This window comes from Nelumbo lutea, chromosome 3, assembly GCF_056320005.1.
Source record: "Nelumbo lutea isolate HS-2025 chromosome 3, American lotus-T2T, whole genome shotgun sequence".
NCBI lineage: Eukaryota > Viridiplantae > Streptophyta > Magnoliopsida > Proteales > Nelumbonaceae > Nelumbo > Nelumbo lutea.
In genome coordinates this window covers 24511869-24528542 of record NC_142686.1, presented here as the reverse complement: position 1 = coordinate 24528542, position 16674 = coordinate 24511869, and the positions used below count along the sequence as shown (strand labels likewise).

Sequence of the window (16674 nt, the reverse complement as noted above, 5' to 3'; positions counted from 1 at the left end):
CAGGAGGCGTTGTGAGGAGCAAATCTAGACTCTCTAATCACACCTATCCACTTGACATTATAGCTGTACATTGTGAACATCTTCCTTTGAATGGCATATAAAGATGGCAATTTGATCCATTCCCGTGAGGCCCCGCCCTGCCCGGCAAGGTGATTTTTTTGACCACTTATTGGGGTTTGAAAAAACCCAAAACTCTAGAGATAAGGGGACAGGGTGAAGATGGTATTTGTCCACAATGATGGGGATGGGGTTATGATTTTTAGCCCCGCCCGGGTTCGGAGCGGGGCATTTGAGTTCGAGTTAGGGTAGACAAAACCCGGCCCTGCCCGCCCCGTTGCCATTCATATTAGTATGATGATCCGTGTTCGTAGTGAAAAACTCGTCATCATGTGTTTTGAATGCCGTACACAATGCATCATAGGCCATACATCTTCAATATTGTGATCAGGTGATCTGATCCCACTCCCCAATATTTCAGATGTTTGATAAGCGGTGCATAACTAAGGCGCATGGCATGAAAAGGTATGATATGGATCCGATGTTATGATTCGAGTCCGCGTAATCCTTTTTTTTCCTCCCGCGAAGACTACTAGCGGAAATTTCAAAAAAGGGAAACAGAAAACGAAAGGAGGCAAATGCAAACCATTTGAATATTCGAGTTAGCCTACGCCACGTCATCGATCCGAAGCAAGTTTATAGTCTTCATCTCAGCCGTACATTCAGAAATATCGGACAGTCGAGAAATTCCCTTGAAAATCCGCCGAGAGCAGGATCGATCCTCGATGTACCCTTATCGTTTTCGTTTAAATACCCCTGAATACCCCAACATCGGTCATCCCTCTTCCAAGCCTCCAAGCGAAGCTAAGTTCGGAATTTCGAATTTGCTTACCGTGAGATCTTAGTTACAGAGAATCAACAATGTCTGGTCGTGGAAAGGGTGGAAAGGGTTTGGGGAAGGGTGGAGCAAAGCGTCATCGTAAGGTTCTTCGCGATAACATTCAGGGCATTACAAAGCCAGCCATCAGGAGGTTGGCCAGAAGAGGAGGTGTGAAGCGTATCAGCGGTCTGATCTATGAGGAGACCAGAGGTGTTCTCAAAATCTTCCTCGAGAACGTGATTCGCGACGCTGTAACCTACACCGAGCACGCTCGCCGTAAAACGGTTACTGCGATGGACGTGGTTTATGCTCTTAAGAGGCAGGGCAGGACTCTCTATGGGTTCGGTGGTTAGGGTTTTCAGAGGAAAAGTCTTGCTATCAAGAAATTGGAACGTAGGAATTAGATATTTTCTTTCCCTTTTTTTTCTGTTTTCTCTAGGGGTGCTTAGTTGGTTACTTTTTGTCTTGTGATTACGGTGCTCTTATCCCTGTTCTAGCTCTCTGATATGATTTAATTTTGGAGAGGGAAGGTGTGGATGTAATGTACACTTTATGTTGAAAATCAATGTAGAGAAATCTTCGTTCTCACATTTTGAGTCTTATATCTTTATACGTGATATTGTTTCTTAATGGGGTTGAAACTGATATTTTATGGTCATGATCCTTCTACATGGATTCCATGCCAACAAAAGCGTTGCCTTGCTTGCTACTATGAAAATTGAAATCCCTGGATCGAATTCAATTGCCCTCCAGCAAGAAGTGTCTTGAAACTTTATTTTGTGTTGTTTAGACTCGAGAATAGTATCGAGCCATCTCCTCTCCACCAACCTTTTACTATGTTTGTTCATCTAGGCCATCTAGGATTCAAAACTCCGTGTCATTTGAACAGAAGGATGCAGGTTAAGTGTGATTGTGGAACGCTCCACTTCACCGCTAAAGATAGGTATGGCATCATACCTAAGGCATTAGAACCTTACAAGTTACAGATATCTTCAGAAGTCTGGAAGCAAGCGACTTGCTTCATCATTTTACCATTTTGGGTCGTGTTTTCATTACCTCAAAGATAGGTATAACCATTGAAATTGGGTCGTGTTTTCTAAATTGGGTCGTGTTTTCATTACCACTTCACCGCTAAGAAATGCATTCCAGTTGCTATACAATGATACAATATTATAATCCTTTAAAACAAACAGAACAATTTAGAAACTGAGGTCCATTTGGGAAAATAGAGAGTTTTTATGTCTGTTTCATAAATAAAGAAGCGACAGACTGAATCTTGCACACTATACATGAACAATGTTACTGCACAAACAGCATATCTGAAACGTTTGGACAGATTTCACTAAAGTCTAGGAAACGTTCATCTTAAGAAAAGAAAAAGCTGAACATGGAAGTCGCTAATCAAGTCTCATCTGATGCTATGCACTTTTTTCCACCATAAAAAGTTTCACCTCCCATGTAGGGCAAGTCTCACAAGTCTTGTTTACTACCCTTGCTTCCAGCTATTGTACAGATTAGACTGCAGGGTTAAGAGCACGCTCAATTTCCTCCAGTGATCTCCCCTTGGTTTCCACAACATTGGCAGCTATGTACAAAACAGCTAGAGCACAGACAGTTGCAAATCCCAAATAGACGGTGTTGATCCCATACTTGTTTACAACACTCAAGAAATACAAGCCAATGACAAAGTTGGAAACCTGTTAAATTGCCATAATATGTATGAATAGAAAAAAGTACAGTAAGTGATAATAGCATAATGCAGTCAACTGGAAAAAAAAAAACAAAAAATGGAAAAGAAAACCCATGGAAAAATCATTTATATGGGATAAAGAGTCATGTGATGGGTAAACCATGTGAATATAAACCTTTCCTTTTCTATGTGAAAGGATATTAACAATTTCCTGATTTTCTATACATTCATGCAATCATAGATTCATATGCATAATGTCTTATCTCTGGTGCTCATGTTGACACATCAATATTTGTTGCCACCAAATTTAAGGAGACAGAAGCCTAATGCACAGATTAGGATTTCCAAAATATGGAGATCCTAAAGAATAAAAAAGTCATTCCTTAATAAAAGGATGATGAAGCTCATATTCAAGGAAATAGTTGGAACTGAGATCAGGGATTGAAGAAAAACTAAAATGAGAAAACCATTGTTAGTTTTGTTATTGGTAGAAAATCACACTTCATTCATAATTTGTTTAGCATCTACAAAGAAAACATGATTCTTCTTTTTCAGGTAATATAGTGTGTTTTTTAAAACTAAAGATGCATAAATACAATAACCAAACATTGCTATCACTTATGAGAATCAGCATAGTGAAGAAGAGCTGAAAAAGGTCGCAGCTTATCTACTACACTCACCCAGTGCATGCCCAAAGACAAGGCAACTGCTTTTGCTCTTATTCTAGAGGCAAATATCTCTGGAAGAAGAAGAGCTGGCACAGGTCCCGCACCCAGTGAAAAGGACAATACGTAGCTGTTTAAATTGAATTATAGAAGATTTGTTGGTCAAGATGGAATTAAGTTTCACAACAGGAAGAAACATTAGTCACTATCAAGAAAAAAATAGTTGATCGGCATTAACTTACAGGACTGTACCCAGAACAGCAAGTGTCCCAGAATATGGTGCCAACACCTTCCAAGTGAAGGAGAATGAGAGTAGCAACATTGAAGAAGCCTTGAGAGGACATACCACAGCATAAGGTCAGTGATTGATCAAACATTCAAGATGAAGATGCAGTGAAAGGACAATGTTTTGTTACTATGGCATCTGTCAGTTAAACATAAGGTCCTTAACTACATAGTAAGTATTTCGGGGGTTTATCCTACACACTCAGGAAAGAAGAAAGGCGTTGCTCCTTTTGATAAGTCATAAACTACTCTGGGTTCATGTGGCAAATTGTAAATAATCAACATAGATCTTCAGTCCAGAAAAAAATCATTTGAGGAAGCACCCTAGAGATGGAAAGCAGCTATTGTCATGTCAATTCAAGCACTTGTCATAAAGTAATGTTAGCAAAAAAGTCCTATGGGACATGTACAGGTTCCAGTCTTGAACATGGTGATTAGTATTTAAAAGTTTTTCTATCAATCTCCATATCCTATCACTCACCTCCAATTTGTTGATGATACAAATTTGTTCTGTGATGGAAATGACTTGAGATGGGTGTGAAACTTAAAGATGAATTGGGATAAAAGACGTCTCATGGGATTCAAAAAGATTGGTGTCGTGGAAGAAGTGTTACCTATCTTTAGGGGGTAGGATAACACTGATTAGGTCCACCCTTGCAAATTTGCCGGTTTACTTTTTGTATGTTTTCAGGGTTCCAGGAGGGATAAGCAAGCAATTAGAAAAAATGATGAGAGATTTTTTATGGGAGCCAGGGGAGTAGAAAAAAGACCATAGAGTTAGTTGAGAGATGGTTAAAAGAAGTATGAAATACGGAGGGTTAGGTTTGGGGAATATTCGGGAGAGGAATGTGGCTCTGCTTGCAAAATGGCTTTGGAGGTTGCCAATTGATAGGGACAAGCTATGAGTGAAAGTGATTATCAGTATTCATGGTCTTGTGGCTGACGGTTGGGATGCTGGTGTTTTGGCCAGGGATACAAGAGCTTCCCCTTGGATCCATTTGTCAGGTATAACCCTTGCTCAAGTAACATTGTTAAATTTTGGGAGCACTTATGGTTGGAAAATGCAACTCTCAAAGTGCAATTTCCCTCAATTTTTGCATCTCAAACCAGAAGAATGAACCTATTGCCTCATTTATTAACCATTCCAATTTGACCTCTGGTTTTTGGGCCTTAGGAGGGGTCCTAGAGAATGTGAGGCCAACAATGCCATTACCTTGATGCAAAAGCTTGAGAGAGTGTATTTGGACCCTTCAAGAAGAGATTGCAGTTAATCCAGAATAATGATAGCTGGGGCCAACTTTTCCCAGTTAATGAGGTTTGGAGTAAGCCTATTCTGCCTAGGATTGGTGGCTTTTGTTGGGAAGTGATTCTTGGTAGGTCAACTCGCTTCAAAGGAAAAGACCTAACTGTTGCTTATTTCCTCATTGGTGTCTTCTTTGTAAGACTAATGGTGAGTCTTCCCATCATTTATTAATATCCTGTCCTTTTGTTCTTCCAATTTGGGATTGGTTTCTTTCCTTAATTGGGTGCAGGTGGAATCCCCCATCAGATGTACAAAGCCTATTCTGCCCCACCTTTGTTAGATGGAAGAAAAGAAGAGGCAAGATCTTGTTGAAGTGTACAAGAGCTGCTGTGTGTTGGACAATTTGGGAAGAAAGAATCAAAGGTTATTTGCAGAAAAGGAAAGAAATAGGGAAGCCCTCATTGAAACAATAACAATTAGAGTGATCCATTGGGTAAAGACTCTGAAGTTATTTGAAGGAGTTTCTGCTACTGATGGTAGCAGTGAGGGTGTAACCCTGGAACTTCTGGCATTGGGGGCGGGGGGGGGGGGGTTCAGAGATGAGGGAAGCACTATTAGGGCTATATTTTCTGGCCCTATTGGTGTAGGGGAATCACTGAGAGCTGAAATCCCTGCTGTGGTGGGAGGAATTCAGAAAGTCAAGGAGTTAAATGTTTCCAAACTAATAATTGAAGGGGATTCAAAGCTCGTTATTGGTTGGCTCCAAAAGGAGGAGGAGATGGACTGGTGGGAGTATTTAAATGAAAAAAGAAAGTCCAGAGACTTGGCTCAAGGAATGGAAGTTCAATTTAAATGGATTAAGAGAGATTCCAATAGCTTGGATGATGCTTTGGCTAAGCAAGGGGTGGGAAGAAACGACTTATTCTGGGCTATTCTGTAATGTTTTCTTCATTTTTGGAGAGTGGGAGCTAAGAGAGTTTGGCTCCCCTCCCCCTCATTGTACTCGCTTATCAACTTATTTATATCTTAATGAAATTCTTTCAGTTATTGATAAAAAAAAAAGATTAGTATTTAAAAGCAATGTTAAGAGCCCAACATCAATAACTCATTCAATTACTTAATCACTCCAACTAAAAAAGAAAAGGAGGAGATCCCCTTCATCATGATGGAAAGTAAGCAGGTGTTTGTAACATTCCCAGGAACATTTCTCTCATGAACAGACAAACATCTATTTTCTGCTTCTCGGGAGCAAAAAGGAACATCAGAACCACTCCCAGGAACACTATGAATGCCACCTGTGCTACCAACTTCAAGCTTGTGTAGTTTTGGTTTATATTCCATGGTGAATGCTCAAGTATTTAAATGCCTGAGAGGGGAGACTACTAATCATTGTGTAATTATTTATAGTTTTGGTTACCAGTTGATCACCATGGAATTAAGCAGCCAAAGTCTAAAGCATGGAACAGGTGCAGGAACTAGAGCTAGAGTTGGAGTATTTAGTATTTACTATTGCCTTATAAGTTATTCTAGTGAATAATGAACAAACTGCATACCTTAATGAAGGGAGAGAATAATAGGCTATGAGGCTAAAAGAAAAAATGTAGGAAACAGTTACAAGGCTAGCAATGTTGCATGAGGAAGAGTGTTGGGACAGTCAAGAAACAAAATGTTAAAAAAGTGAATATAGCAACGCAAATTTTGAGACGAATGAATAGAAAACTAGAAACAATAGTATGAGAAATGCACTAATTCAAATGAACCTAGGAGTAGCTTCAGCAGGTGATAAAATGAGCAAAAGTAGACGTACATGGTTTGGTAACATGCAGAGAAGGCAGCAATAGTGAAAAGAAGTGACCTGTTACAAGTTGTGTAGGGTCTAGGAGAGTTTGGGGAGGAATGATTTTAGAGCCCATGGTTTAACAATGGATCTAGCACTGAACATGGCAGAATGGTAGAACAGGATTGATATAATTGGGATAAGGCTTGGTTGAGTCAAGTAGAGCTCAATTCAGTTGAGAGAGAAGATGGGTGATCTGGAGCTGGGGTGGGGAAAAGAGAGCATGGACACCGTTAATAATTCAAATATGCAGCTTATAGTATCAGAGGGTGTGTTCATTAATTCATTGATTACCAACTTGTCATTGCTAACTTAAGGTAGGGAAGAGTCCAAAATCAGTGGGTAAAAAGATCTATGAGCAAGTGACGTGATATATTCATGATCCTCTAAAATCAAAGAACATATGTCTTAAACAGTTCCACTCCCAATCCTTAGAAAGTACAGTTCTAGAATGGGAACATTCCCATTGTGGATGGTTCTTGTTACTAAGCCTTGGAATGTATAATATGATGCAGAAAAGGTCTAGGACTATAGACTACCTACTACCTTATTTCCTTCACACTTAAATTTGTATAGGATCTATACCATAGACAGATTGCATGGTCATGTTCGCTGAGTTGCTGCCGCTGAATTTGCAGCGACTGGGATGGTCAACTGTCAGCAAGATTTGTTCATATGACTCCATTATCTAAATCAAGACTGGTTGGATGACATCAACCAAAGGAAGGTGAAACAAATAAATGTAAGATTCAGTTATAGAAAATCACATTATCAATATATAGTTTCCACGAAACCAAAACTATATGTCACAGTTTCCAACATTAAACAAGCCAGCGGTATGCATTTGCTATCTTTAGGATCAAGGACACAATGAAGATCCAAGGTTTTACCATTCCAAGAAAGCTTGTAATCAAGAGACTCTTTCTTCCTTGCTTGTCCATTAAGGAAGATGCAATAGCAGTGCCTGCATTCAGTAACACAACATCTCACATGGATTCTGCTTAACCAATCTTGGATCAAATGCCCTAGCTCTCACATAGAATTTGAAGTGCAAAAGTGCAATAGAAAACTAACCAAAAACATTTGATGCCCCAACCAAAGCACTTGCTGCAACATCAGATGCAATCCCAGCGCTGCGGAACACAGAAGTGGAGTAATATACCACAGCATTTATTCCAGCTAATTGTTGAAAAAAGAAAAGTGCTAAACCCACGCTCACAACTGCAATAGGACACAAATGGTAGAAATAACTTCATATTCTTTAACATGTACTAGATGACAATTGACAACCAGACATGATGAGATATAAAAGCAGAAACAAATCTCAGATAGCATACAACTATATGGAGAAGCAATTCCTATTTCCTTATTTATGAACCAAAGACAATGGGCCACCTATATCTACCTTTTTAGAACTCTGTACAATGTATTCTTAAAAATGTCATGGAAATTGAAATGTCAACAACCAAGTCAAGGAAAAAAACACAAAGGATAAAAAGTCGATATGGTGATGAAACCGGATAAAGTACAGTTTTCTTTTTTGTTGCAGATAGTATCATATCCTTGCCCTTTGGTAGTTTATGGATGTAAACCTAATTGGAAACAGAAGATAGAAATACAAAGATGAAGTAATTGCATGTATCTCAGCAGTCTTATCCATCTGTTCAAGGATATTTTATGTCCATCCCCACAAAAGAAAGTGGAAATTAAGCTTAAGTTACATAGAATATATAAAAGTACCTTTCCAATAACGACTACTAAAGAGGTCAAACCACCCAGCCTCTGGCTCTGTGGAACTCTGACTACTTTCTCTTAAATCATGCATGACATCAGCAACTTTTTCTTTTCCAAAGAGTGCCCTTATAGCCATCTCAGCTTGAGAAGTTTTCCCTTGCTATTCAATAATGGATTATGTTTAAATTCTTAGGAATAACCTACATTTGACTACATACAGTAGAAGCGATGGGGCTCTCAATTACTCTAAAAGGGAAGAAGAAGGAACTTGAAGTTAGAATATGATACAATATTTGAAAAGGGGAGAAATATGTTGGAAGCAGAAATCAAGGTGTAGATGGGTAAAGGAAGGAGATGGTAATTCAAAGTTCTTCTATTCATTAGCAAACAATATGAGAAACAAAATTTATGTGCCAAGACCTGTGGTAGACAGTTTGGTGGATCACTTCAAAGGTATTCTTTGGGTGGGTTCTCCTAGGCTTCCATTCAATATGTTGGAAGGGTGTCAAATTCTAGAATTTGGGGGAACCACTTAGGCAGGACCCCCCCTGTTATGGACGCCTTCCTCGGGAAGACATACCGTCGCCGCCGGCAGCAACAGGCCCCGGACCCACCGCCAGCAGCAGCAAGGATTCAGTGATGCTCATCCTACCCAGTTCGACAACAGCAGCCTTATCTAGATTAGATTAGCTCATTTTGCTTGTTCTTATCTTATTGTTCTTATCTCTTATCTTATTTTGTTAATAGCTTATCAGATTAGGATTAGCTTTTCTTATCTTATCTTGTTAGTAGCTTATCAGATTAGGATTAGCTTATCATATTCTTAGCAAGATAGAACTGGAAGTCTCCCTATTCAGCAAGGAGACTCCCCTTGATTAGGACTCTTGTAATCTCCTATTTAAGGAGACCCCATTATTGAATGAGATATCAAATTATTCAGTCAAGAATGAGTTAGGAGAGTTGGTGATCTCTTGGACAAATCACCAAAGGCACCAAGATAGGTTCATCACGAGCAGGAAGGAACAAGGGAAAACAGGAGGTTTTCCCCGTGGACCGACCCGTGACGAGATCCTATTCCCGGGCCCTCAACCCCCCCCCCCCAAACAATATTACAGCTCTAAAAGACTTCTTGTCCTCAACAGAACCCCTAATTCTGAGGCATGGAGCCCTTTTGCAGCCACAACCCAAGAGACCAACTTGCCAAAGGTGAAGGAAATCTGGATATCCTAAAAACAAATTGTAAAACACCAGGGGCCACACTAGCCTAAAACATGGTGAGATGCTTGACATGCTCCATTCTAGATATTACATAACACATTCTTTTCACGTATTAATAAGGCAAGTTTTAGTTACTAGTAAAAAACTTGTTGTAAAACCCCAAGAAACATGCCAGAAAATTCCAGATAAATCCCCATTTGTCTGAAATAATGCATTATTTGATAACACTAGAGATTTTACAAGATACTGTCCAGTTGAAAGACCTTCTTCATGCGTATGTACCATACTGAGGCCCTGAGAGCTACAAAAGTAACTTTCAGTTGAACCAGAGCTGAGAGCCATTATTCTCTTAGAATTTTGTACTAAATTCCAGTTAAACCTGCTCTTACACCATCTCAACCTGGCTTGAACAAGATATTACCACTTACCAGGCATGCAAATGAAATCCATAAAGCACCAAACACAAAGAAAAATAAGATTAAAAAAACAGAAAATGTTAAAGAGACAAGGCACACAAGATTTATATGGTTTGGAATGAAAAGCCTACATCCACAAGAGAAAGCCCAATCCACACTGTACCAAAGAAATAGGGAAGATACAACCATGAATTACAACCAACCTCACTCAGTCCCTCATCTCTAACCTGAAAAAAGTGACAACTTATAAAAGCCTAAAATCACACAAGAACCAGAAAATTACATATAGCCCCCACATAAAATACCCAAACATTGTCCAACATCCTTGAAGGAAAACCTGGAAAAGGATACAATCACTCAACAATTTGAATGGAGAACTCTCCAGAATACTTCTCCTTATGATGGGATCACATTGATCCTCACTTCTCCATCAGCCTTAATCCGTTCAAAGTTATCCTTCTGTGAGAGCTTGAGTTGCACCAAACATGAATTTATGGTTGTACCACCATTATCATCAAACTCCATTGATTGTTTTGCCATCTAATAATTGTAGCAGACATATCATAACCATTTTTTATATGCAGGATAATAATGAGAAACATTTCCCTTTTTTATTATGTATCTTGTTTCTGTAATCAATGTGAATTTGGATGACACAATAATATAATGTTAAAAGTGTTTGAAAATGTATTGATGTGAAAGAGAATACCATAGGGGATTCTGTGCTAATGGTAATCCAGCCAACAATGCTGCAAGAATTCCAATACAAATGAAAAGTTGGTTGATAGATCCAAGAGCACCACGAATTTCGGTTGGTGAAATCTAGCCATAAGTTGAAAAGGAAAATGTTTTAGCTGCAATAAAATTAAAGAGGAAATATAATCTCAATTATCATATTAACAAACAACATTTATTACCTCCGATATGTAAAGTGGCACTAAAGCAGATGAGATACCAATTCCGATGCCAGAAAATAAGCGGCCAATTATCATTGTCTGTACACTCTGGGCTGTTGCACTGAATAAATGTTTTGAGAGCATTAATATGCTGCTAATAAATCCAAGTATCACATCATCACAGTCAACAGGAAAGGACAAACCAGAGAAATGCCCCAACTGCAAGTGGAATTGCATCTAGTTGAAAAGTCCTTGTTCTACCAAACTTGTCAGCCAGTGTTCCTCCAGTGAATGAACCAACAGTAGCACCAGCTAGGAGAGTGCTGACAATCCATCCTATCAAAATCTCATATTGCATAAACTTGTAAACCCAACTCATGAATTCAAAATAATGACATTTTATTATCAATAACTGGAAAAGATTTTATTTATATGGGAATTATAATGCAATAAGTTGTACAAGCAGTAGTCTCACTTTTCTATATGCAAACACAGCTTGCTATTTCACTCCATAAGGAGTGGTCTATGAGAAACAGATCATTTCACCACAGGGAGTATTCCTCCCCACCCCCACCCCAAATAGATATGTTCCTGATGACTCCATGATCTAGACAGTCTACAACAGTATTGGCTGATTGAGGATTCCAAGCGACAATAGCTCTCAAAAGGCTCAAAAAAAATCTTGCCTCTCTAATCTAGTGTCTAAACTGCCATATTTCATAACCAACTAGTAAGTTTTCATAACCAATCCGTGATCACTATAGAGCCCCCTTCAACTAGCAAGTTTTCTTAAACAACCTCTTTTGCCAATCTCAGACTTTGGATTACTGCTAGGAGTCTGGCTATTATGGAGTTTCCTGTACCTATTGCGGCCCAAAGAAAGTCAATAGAGTTTCCCTTCATGATTTCTAAATATACCTCCCATTCCTGATGGCCCTATATTACCTAAGCTACATCCATCAAATTCAGCTTCATCACATGCAAGGGAGCAGGGGACCAATAAATTTTAGGCCTTACCCTTTCTACATTTTCCCAATGTAGTGCTTTGATCCCAATCAGTCCAATTAGGGACATTTTGAACTGATATTTGTCTAAGAAAATCCAAGCGCTTCTCTCTTCCCAAATTGTCCAAAGGACAGCTGCTGTCATGCATCTCCATAGAAATTTCCCCCCTTCTTTTCTAATGGAGAGAAAAAAGGATGGCCAAAATGCTGTCAATATCCTATGGAGGGATCCATCTGACACCAAAGAGGGCTAAGAAATGCTCCCAAATGCTGTTTACAAGTTAACAGGAGATTAGTAGGTAAGTCATGGTTTCACAACCCTTGCATAGAAAGCAAATATGGGGCTAGAGGGTCCAGTTTGGCCTTCCTTTTTTAGATGGTCTCATAGGTATTCATCTTTATATAAAATACTTTCAAACGGAAAGCCCTAACCTTTGGAAGGTGGGACTTGACCAAATTGCTTTAACTGGAAATGCCAAGTAGGGAGGCAATGGGTTAGAAATGGCCTTGAAGAAAAAGGGAAAAGATAAGTTACCAAGGTGATCAACGTTCCAAATCTTCTCATATGACCTCATAGGTCCAGGAAGACACCATCAAGATGATCAAATAAACTTAAAGCTTCCAAAGTTTCATTGTCACCAACGGAGACCAAACGGCAAATACCCACATAAAGGAGGAAGTAGAGTAGTTCTTTAATGGAGATATTGAAGCAAAGAAAGAATACATGAAGAGATAAATCAATTTTCAATTCCTATACCAATTTTGGAAAAATAGGGCAATAGGATATTGATATTGTTTTTTTTTTTTAACTTATTTTCTAGTTGCGAGCATCTTAAGAATAAGGTTTTATATTTTCCCGAAATCTACTGTTATTTTGAAATTATCATTTATGATAACTTTCACACATGCTATTTAGTAATTCATGTAATTTCTATTTATAGTAAACCCGTGGTTTACTATTTTTAGTAATTCCTGGTGTCTTCACATTAAGTTAATTTTAGTAGGACTAGAAAAGGTGTAGCTGTAGTTGTTTATGAGTTAAAAGTTAATATTGGAATGTCTCCATGGGTTATTTATTGATTTGTGATTTGTCTTAGTTTTAAAGCAATTAGAAGTTGATTCAGGTTAGTTTACTAGTCAAAATTAGGACTCTATAAAGGGATACCGGGTTCATTAGTTGAATCTATAAATAGTCATTGTAATTGCAAGTTGAAAGGGATAGAGGCACTAGGGACAGACTAAAAAGAACATGGAATAAAGTAGTAAGAAATTATTCAAGTGCTTATAATTTACAATGGATATGACACTAAATGTTTGGGAAGTGCAAAACAGGATTCAGGTAACCAACCCCATATGGTTGGGATAAGGCTTAAATGATGATGATGATGATGATGATGATGATGATGATTTGATGAAATAAAGTTTGATTTAGTGAACTCTGGTAATTGCCAGGAATATCTCTTTGCCACTTACCATAAACACAAGAGTTCTCCTTCTTTTGATTTCTTACTCATTCTTTGGTGGACATCAAGCTTGCCCTTGCTTTTTCATCCATATTCTTACATCTTTAACCACTTAAAGCCCCTCCTTCACCCCATAAAGCCCACCACTGGATCTTAAATTAGTAGGACTCCTACCCTCTCCTACATCAAATTTTAAATGTAATACAACCAAACCTTGAAATTTTGCATACATGAAAGTATAAATCTCAGAGATATGTACAAAGCAAACCAATGTGTTAGAGAAGTGATTATTTCATACTTAATATATTCTTTCAATATCTTCCACTTGTATGACAAGATTATTGAGATTTTAGAATTATATTTCCTAATATATTAAGTAATCTGTAAGAGGTTTTGATTTGTTAATTTGATTATATCATGTGACTCATTGTATTCATGCCTGACATCAAGGTTTATCCACATGTCCAAGTTAAAATAAATAGGAGAGGAATTAATTTTCATAAATAGAAAGAAAGTAAAGAGAATGGTGATCTGCATCATAATTTACGAATTTTGCAACAGATATTTAACAAGCATGTAAAAAAAAGCACCTTGTAACGCAGTATTCTCAGCAATACCAAGATCCTTAGATAAGTATTCAAGTGCCCCATTCACAACACTGCCAAAGAGGAAGAGAACTTTATTTAGCCTCATATTGATGCCTATTAGGTCATAAGAAAGCAGAGCATAAAACCACAATCCTGATATGATAGCTGAAAGAGCAATATGGAAAGAAATAAAATTTCCTGAATTAATCAGTACAGAAGAAAAAGAAGTAGAGTGTGCTCTTTTCATAGTTAAGCTACTACTTACCCTAGATGATACCCAAACAAAATAGCTCCTAAACAAGCAACACCAACATAGGCAAAAACTGATCCAGAAGATTTTCCTTGAAGCTTGGTGGGGATACCATCCTCGATACCTTCATCTGTCAAAAAATGTCCCAGGATGTTACATTCTACTTCTAAGAAAATAGTCAATGAAGAAGCAAAAATACAAGTCCCTGGCTTAAACATGTAAGCTTCTTTAAAGCAAAAATGACAAACCCCATGGTTAGATTTGAAACTTCTTTTAAATATAAGAACCATTAATTCAAAAAGAGACAAAGACATTCTAAGCATCTGTGTCAAATTCTCTAGGAACATTGCTTGACAATTCAAACCCATGTGTGAAACTGAAACACAGATTTGAGTCAACATTATAAAGCCCAGGAAAGATAAGGTTTTACAAGCCTATATCTATGGGACAATAAGGAGGCTTGACAAGATTCTTGTTTGCAAGATTTTTTAACAAATGAGATACACCGGCGTGCTAGCTCCTTTAGTACAGTGGCTCTGGGAAACTGTGAACAAACACCAACATGGATCATCAAACCAAATATAGTGTGTGTGTGTGTGTGTGTGTGTGTGTGTGTGTGTGTAAGAGAGAGAGAGAGACTTCAATGATAACCAATGATAGAAACTATCTAATGCAATAAAGGTAAAAGATAATCAGAATCTTATTAGCAGTTAAACTACAGATCAAAACAAGCATGTATTGGTTAAAAAGATGGCTTAAATGATAGAAATTATAAGAAAAAGTGCCGTGACTCGTGATGTGATAGCATACAATCAGCCATAACAATATCTACCCAAGAATATTCAAGGACTGCAACGAACGCGTGCACAGAACATGCACATGCACAGAACCGTATTTGATGCAGTTTTAATAGATGATTCTACCCTTTCATGACATATCTTGGATTTCAGACGAAAGCAGGGTTTAAAGAAAAGGAAACTAAAGCCAGAGAAACTCCAGATAAAGCAAATTCTCGGATGAACAACTTTTACCAGTTCATTAAATTTAAACAAAGTGATAACGACAACAAAATTGATATCACAGATAACAAAGAGAAGTAGCCGAGGGATGCATGTGAGGTGATGAACAAACCAGAAGCTTGAGCCTTTACTGATCTAGGCTTCGCAGATGACCTAAACATTGTTTCAACTCCCGCTCTTGCCCGAGTAAGTTCTGCTCCCATGGACACCGAACCAAAGTATGACCTACGGTAGAATCCTCTGTCGATAAAGGAGATAGCTCTCCTGGCTGAACTTCTTTCACAGAGTCCACCAAAACTAGACCAGATCCTACGCTGTTGCAGCTTAGAACCTACACTTCCCTTGAATGCATAAGTTGAGGCTTGCATTTTTACCTGCTAGCGAATCTAATTAGCCAATAAAAACTCGAAACTTTACAAATACCAGCTAAACAAAGAAATTTTTTCAAAAAGCATCAATATCACCTCTTACCAAACCAGAAACTTGAGAAAATGACAGCAATAGGCTGGAAATCGGCTTCAAGGGACTTCGACATTAATAACTAGAAAGAAATTCAAAATGATTTATACAAATTCAATAACGTAATTTGAATGCAACTGACCAGAAGAAACGACTACAAAGACATTAAACACGAATTTCCAATACGATTGTTCAACGTAGACTATGGCAGAAACAGGAAGAGAAAACGAAAAGGAATAAACAAATAATAGAAATAATTGAGTTACAGAAGCCGCTATTATCATTTAACGTAGACGACCAACCGATTCGGTTTACATAATCGAACAATGAAGAGGGAAGAGATCGAGCAGAAATTAAAAAGTAAAACCTGCAGCGAGATCTGAACCGAAAACACGATCCGATATTTTCTGCAGTTTTCGCTCTTCGCCGCCGCTCGATTCTCTTACCGTAACGAAGAAGCACTAATAAAATTTTCATCAGTGAAAAGAAACTTCGTTTAGTTCTGCTGTGCTTGTCGAAAAGAAGAAGACGAAACGGAAGCGAACCTGCTGAAATCGGAATAGTCAACTGCCACGTAGGTTTTGATGATTGTCAAATTCTTTCCGGCATCGTAGATTGGAACTATGGTGATTGGTAGTCAACTAATCGCCATCTCTCTCTCTCTCTCTCATGTAATTGAGCAACACGAAGGTTTCCATGTAAGACGTAACACCACCGTAAGATTGGAATGGTGACGATAGTAATAGAAATTTAATTGGATTTCTATTTATCCATTTCTAGATCCTGGGAAGAAAATATCTTGATCCAACAGTTTTAATAATTTTGGTGTCTAAATCGATCAGAGGAGTAAAAAATAGTTAATGGTAGACACATGGCATATTAATAAATAATTAATTATATAAAAAGACTAATAAAATATTTTAAATATAATTAATAAAATAAAACATTATTAGTAAAACAAATATAATAACGAAACATTATTAATTCGTTCATTGTGAATACTAACAAATTAATAATTAAGTAATTATCAG

The 16674-nt window shown here is 37.9% G+C and overlaps 2 protein-coding genes across 2 annotated transcripts; one reads left to right on the top strand and one right to left on the bottom strand.

The window, feature by feature from the left end:
• The first annotated feature begins 824 nt into the window (after positions 1-824).
• Positions 825-1465, top strand: LOC148863683 (histone H4). Its single transcript, XM_088978601.1, has one exon. It carries the CDS (start codon positions 919-921, stop codon positions 1228-1230), a length of 312 nt encoding a protein of 103 aa, XP_088834727.1. The 5' UTR covers positions 825-918; the 3' UTR covers positions 1231-1465.
• A 610-nt stretch (positions 1466-2075) lies between these two features.
• On the bottom strand, positions 2076-16361 carry LOC148863682 (plastidic glucose transporter 4-like). The gene is made up of 16 exons (XM_088976274.1): positions 16011-16361; positions 15656-15725; positions 15297-15515; positions 14181-14295; positions 13919-13986; positions 11065-11197; positions 10883-10982; positions 10675-10787; positions 10287-10302; positions 10097-10192; positions 8338-8491; positions 7672-7818; positions 7488-7561; positions 3475-3563; positions 3248-3362; positions 2076-2574 (listed from the first exon to the last, which is right to left on the bottom strand). The coding sequence occupies exons 2-16, from the start codon at positions 15717-15719 to the stop codon at positions 2392-2394; spliced, it is 1686 nt and encodes a 561-aa protein (XP_088832400.1). The 5' UTR covers positions 15720-15725; positions 16011-16361; the 3' UTR covers positions 2076-2391.
• Between the last annotated feature and the right edge of the window lie 313 nt (positions 16362-16674).